The 5,908-nt window shown below is 38.3% G+C and overlaps 1 protein-coding gene across 4 annotated transcripts in view; it reads right to left on the bottom strand.

Moving 5' to 3' along the window:
* Nucleotides 1-1,408: 1,408 nt before the first annotated feature.
* LOC107555829 (protein kinase C theta type-like) overlaps nucleotides 1,409-5,908 on the bottom strand; it is a 25,464-nt gene continuing 20,964 nt past the window's right edge. For all 4 annotated transcript variants that reach the window (XM_016238738.1, XM_016238740.1, XM_016238739.1 and 1 more), the window contains 7 exons: nucleotides 4,062-4,235; nucleotides 3,578-3,669; nucleotides 3,412-3,474; nucleotides 3,175-3,313; nucleotides 2,844-3,032; nucleotides 2,624-2,752; nucleotides 1,409-1,912 (listed from right to left, as the gene is read on the bottom strand). In XM_016238738.1, coding sequence (XP_016094224.1) covers nucleotides 1,754-1,912; nucleotides 2,624-2,752; nucleotides 2,844-3,032; nucleotides 3,175-3,313; nucleotides 3,412-3,474; nucleotides 3,578-3,669; nucleotides 4,062-4,235 — 945 coding nt within the window. In that variant the 3' untranslated portion in view covers nucleotides 1,409-1,753. The remainder of the gene's footprint in view (nucleotides 1,913-2,623; nucleotides 2,753-2,843; nucleotides 3,033-3,174; nucleotides 3,314-3,411; nucleotides 3,475-3,577; nucleotides 3,670-4,061; nucleotides 4,236-5,908) is intronic.

The raw sequence follows: 5,908 nt of genomic DNA, 5'->3' as shown, positions 1-5,908 counted from the left end.
ATAAGTTAGTCCGTTCGGTCAGGGAATCAGACAGTCAAGACTATAATCTGTCTCTGAGCCAATGGACATAGTGAATATTATGCCCATCTCTCCATAAATCGTACCAAGCAATGCAACGAATAAAATGCAGATCTTAAATGACTTCAAGGAACTCGGGACTGTTTAGTCCTTGTGCTGGATGGACAGAAAATCGCATAGTGTTACATCACATTGATATGGAACTCTGAGTCATTTTCCTGACCGTGATGATTCAGTGGTCATGTGCGCTAAACATTTGTTCTCGTACTTCCTGTCTTTCCTGTTTAATTCTGAAGGAAATACTGATCTCTAGTGGACTCATGATGCCATTGTGGTTTTTAATGTAGTCGTCTTGAATTGTTACCTATGTATTTACAAGGGCTACGTTTTGCAGTTTTCACACAAGTCATAGTTATGTTATACCAAATGTGATATGCCAAATGTTAAATTATTTAATACTGCTTTATGATTTTTTGAATTTAATCATCAATACGGTTTTAATTTTTCATGCACTGTAAAATAACCATACATATAATAAAATGACAAGAGATCACATATAATAAGAAACAATTTTTAGACGTCTCAAAAGAAATCATAATGCTGACTATACAGAAAACATGAATTTGTAATAAAGAACTTGTCTCCCTAAATATATTCAGTTCTTGTGCACTTCACATTAATTTCCAAGAATTCATATATAACTTTGTTCAACCCAAGAACATAACTGAATCTAACTGAGCAGCAGTGACTTACAGATGGCTACACAGTGTGATATTTTGCCACTATACACACCTCTATAAAAGGCCTTTAGAAGTCAGTGTGGAACACATAATAAAACAATAAAACATTATTAAAGATTTGGACACCACAGCATATTCATTCTAATAAAACATAATAAATTCATCTTCTGTAATGACTTCCATGATGCACAAGAAAACACAATTATCTTGATAACATAATACTTTTCAAACAAATACTATAAAAAACCATCACAAGATGAGATATCAAATATCAAATTCATCGCCAATGTCAAATACATATATATCTCCCCCAAACTGGCCTGCAAATTCATTTTTAATCTTTTCTAATCTTTAAATGATTTAATTCTCCCATTTAATAATCTCTACATTGCCCTGTTTCCATTTTTAACACACAGCAGATACTCCAGACATTTTATTTCGCTCATTTGTTCATTCAAAATAAAAGGATTACAATTCTACATTCCATAACAGTCTGTGAATTGGTGGGTTTTTGTTAAATGTGAGACAAAATTATCACAATTAAAAGAACCAAAGACTTAAACTACTTCAGTCTGTGTGCATTGAATTTATTTAATACACGAGTTTCACAATTTGAGTTAAATTACTGAAATAAATGAACTTTTCCACGACATTCTAATTTTTTGAGATGCACTTGTAAGTAGGCAATAATGTGTCTACAATATATATTGCTCAATATTACCTTACAATAAACAACACGTTCTTCTTTTGCTAGTTCAAATGCTTTTTTTGTGTTGCACCTCAAAAAAGGAGGCAAGGAGGCACCAAATAATATAATAATTACAATATGCAACTTATATTATATGACATAATTTGACACTACTGTGTCTTTTATTTACTGACCATAGCATTAAATAATGTTGACTAGAGACTGACATGATGTTCAGGTGAGTGTTTGCCTTTTGGTTTGGAGGTTTTCACAGTATTTGCACAAATGTCCTTTGTTTGTGTGTGAGTCAGGGGCTCTTGAGATGGGCCATGGCGGGGTTGATGAAGGAGAAGTTGTTGAACATGGTCTGGTCCACGCTGTTGATGATGATACGGTCTGTGACGGAAAGTCGAGGCTTCTCGTTTATGAACTCCTTATCGAAGTTGCTACAGTCACCTGCTGATTTCTGTAAACAGAAAGTTAGCATGTCAGTCACAGGTAAACTCTTTTCCTAAATCTAGTTAGCTGCTACCTTGCTGTTTACTGTTTACACAGGCAGCTGCCTGCTTAGTCAGCACCTGAACCTCAAATGTTTAGCATCTTTATAATTTCTCAGTAATGTTGCTCACCACACAAAAAGCATACTTATTAGCATGTTGCTAAGCTAAAAACACAACATTGTAATAATACTCTAACAACACTATATAATTAAAATCATGCTTGATTCAAATCAAAGACATACATGTTGTTGCGTCTTCGAATTAAAACCTTTTTTCACCAAGTCAACAAAACAAAATATGAGGAACAAAATTACTTATCTGTCTTTTTGACCTATGAAAGCAACTAAAGAATTTTATAAATTAACTACAATTATATATATATATATATATATATATATAATGGCATATGTGTAAAAAAAAGTTAATTTTGTACGTTGAAACTATTTTTTATAAATCTTTTCAGTAATAATCAGAATTTCTTACAACTATTTTTTTTTTTTACTGAGCCTGTCGCAATGTATTCTGGGATTTCCTTTCAAAAGATGTATGCAATCTTTCATTTTGAAACAGCCTATGCATGAGGAGTGCAGTTATGATATCCTTAAAATGTTATCTAGCTATGCAGCTCATTAGGTTTGGAACGGAACAACAGTCTTTTACAGCAATAATGAACTTACCACAGTTGGCCTGAAGGGCGGCTCCACCTGTCGTTTCTCTAGTGCATTCCAGTCTGTGTCTCTGAAGAATGCATGCTGTCTTATATTTCCTTTCACACCCAGCCTTCGCTCTGGTTCCCGGACAAATAGCTGTAACCATTCATAAAACTCAGTTATAGCTTATAATAGACTGAGACCCACAAATCAAGCATTCTTCTATTTAATGTTAACTCTGACGTACCTTTACAAGAATATCATTTGCGTCTCTACTTAACCAGCGTGGGTAGCACGGGTCATCTGTGCGAATTGACTGAAACAACTCTTCCTCCTCATGGCCATGAAATGGGGACTGGCCTATCAACATCTCATACAGAAGGACACCAAATGACCACCAGTCTACAGAAGTCCCATATTTCTGCCCAAGTAGAATCTGTGAAACACACAGTGTACATTTGTATTCATTTATATGCTTTATTTAATATGCATCTGTTTGGTGCAATAATTTTTTACATGTAAACAATTAATAATAACATATACAGTATAACTATGTTAAAAGTGGTAGAGATCCTCACCTCAGGAGCGATGTAGTCTGGGGTTCCACAGAAGGTGCACGTTCTAGCTTCTCCAAACATGTTCTCTTTACACATGCCAAAATCTGCGATCTTTATGTGACCATCGATGTCTAGCAAAATGTTATCCAGCTTAAGATCTCTGTGGAGGAATAATACACATATAAATACATGAAAACATTGTAATAGCTGTCTATCAGCATGCTCTTAGCTCATATTTTATGTAATATCAGTGTATACCTGTACACAATGCCTTTAGAATGTAGAAACTGCAGCCCACAAACGATCTCAGCTGCATAGAACCTATCGACAAAGAGAAGAGAGGAGGTGTAAGAGAGTGAAAAACAAGAGTAGGCAGAGTCTCAGCTTTTAAAATGTGTTTGTCGGGGCTGTATATGAGTCTCACGTGGACCGTGGGAGGTCAAATCTGTGGCAGGCCTGGATGTGGAACATTAAGTCGCCCCCATTTAAGTACTCCATCACGAAGAAAAGATTTTCCTTTAGAGAACAATGCAGAAACAGAACAGTTCAGACCAGTCAAACAAACCACATTACTTCAGTTTGTGAGAGTGACTCAGAGTGCGTCATGGGGTGGGCGGAATGTCCAAAATCTTATATTGTAGTATTGCAGGGACATTACTTAAATTCATAGGCCTTGAACAAAAGTTTATAAATATAATACAAGTTTGTTATTATTGTTTATTCACTTTATATTTATGAATTCTAAATAAAATACACAATATAGGACCTTAATTAAAACAAACAAATAAAAAAAATTAACCATAACCATATGTTAAAAGTTACATATCAAATATATAGCAAAATTTATATTGATTGACCTGTTCCTATATGTCATACCGCCAATCCCTAAGTGTGTCGGAGTCTATTACCTTGGTCTGAAAGGTGCAGTAGAGGTGTGTGAGAAAGGGGTGTTCCCAGGCCAGAGACAGCACTCTCCTCTCCACCATAGTGCATTCAACATCATCATCCATCAGAACTACATCCTTCTTCAATGCCTTTACTGCAAAAAACTGCCCTGTGCCTTTCAGCTCAGCCAGGAATACCTACAACACATATGCAAGATTCATAGAGAATTACATGAGTATGCATCCAGAATGATCCAAAATGTAGTTTAATAGGCTGTTGTCTTGTTCTGCCTAATTCATTTATGCCATATATAACAGCTGTCCATGAATGTTATCAAATACAGCCACCAAATGAACAGACTTCAAGGGACATTAAACAAAGCCAGGCTCAAGCGCACGTGAGCCTGGCTTTACAGAAACTCGCTGATCAGATCACAGAGATAGAGCAACAACACCCGGACTCTGTTTTAATCACTCTCGGGGACTTTAATAAAGCAAATCTTTCCCGTGAACTGCCAAAATACAGAGAGCATGTTACATGCCCCACCAGAGACAGCAATATATTGGATCACTGTTACACCACAATAAAGGATGCATATCACTCTGTCCCACAGGCAGCTTTGGGGCTCGTTCGTTTTGTTCATCTTATACTGACCTACAGGCAGAAACTGAAATCAGCTAAACCTGTATTAAGGACTGTAAAAAGATGGACTAATGAAGTAGAACGGGCTGTTTCGACCTCACTGATTGGAGTATTTTTGAAGCTGCTGCCACCGATCTGGACAAGCTCACATAGACTGTAACATCATATATCAGTTTCTGTGAAGACTTGTGCATTCCTACCAGGACTCATTTAACCTACAACAATGACAAACCATAGTTCACTGCAAAACTCGAAGATACTCGCAGGAATGGGGACAGAGTCTTGTATAAACAGGCCAAATACACACTGGAAAAGGGCAAAAGTGGCAAAGAGGAATTATTCTGGAAAGCTAAGGAACCAATTCTCTTCCAGTGACCCTGCTTCAGTGTGGAAAGGTCTGAAAGACATCACCAATTACAAGACACCATCCCCCAGCACTGTGGAGAATCAGCAACTGGCAGAAGATCTGAACGAGTTTTATTGCAGGTTTGAAAAAACACCATTCACACCTCCTGTAACCCCCCTCCCCCCGCACTTCAGATCAGTGAAGATGATGTGTGTCAGGTCGACAGAAAGAACAAGAGAAGAAAGGCACCAAGCCCAGATGGTGTGACACCAGTCTGCCTGAAAACCTGCTCTGACCGGCTGGCCCCCATCTTCACATGGATCTTCAATAGATCACTGGAGCTGTGCGGAGTCCCTTCATGCTTCAAACGCTCCACCATCATCCCCGTCCCAAAGAAACCCAAAATTACTGGACTTAATGACTACAGACATGTGGCTCTAACGTCTGTGGCCATGAAATCATTTGAAAGCTTATCTAAAGGACATCACTGGACCCTTACTGGACCCCCTGCAGTTTGCCTACCGAGCAAACAGGTCTGTAGATGATGCAGTCAACATGGGACTGCACTACATCCTGCAACATCTAGACAGACCAGGGTCTTATGTGAGGATCCTGTTTGTGGATTTCAGCTCGGCTTTCAACACCATCATCCCAAACCTCCTCCTGTCCAAACTAACTCAGCTATCCGTGCCCACCTCCGTCTGTCGGTGGATCACCAGCTTCCTGACAGACAGGCAGCAGCTAGTGAGGCTGGGAAAATACACATCCAGCACCCGTACGATCAGCACTGGAGCTCCTCAGGGTTGTGTTCTCTCCCCACTGCTCTTCTCCCTCTACACCAATGACTGCACATCTAAAGACCCCTCTGTCAAGCTCCTGAAG

The sequence above is a fragment of the Sinocyclocheilus grahami genome, unplaced genomic scaffold (genome assembly GCF_001515645.1).
Source record: "Sinocyclocheilus grahami isolate Dianchi unplaced genomic scaffold, SAMN03320097.WGS_v1.1 scaffold546.1, whole genome shotgun sequence".
Classification (NCBI taxonomy): Eukaryota; Metazoa; Chordata; class Actinopteri; order Cypriniformes; family Cyprinidae; genus Sinocyclocheilus; species Sinocyclocheilus grahami.
The sequence above is the reverse complement of the archived record's forward strand: the minus strand, read 5'-3'. Positions and strand labels throughout refer to the sequence as shown.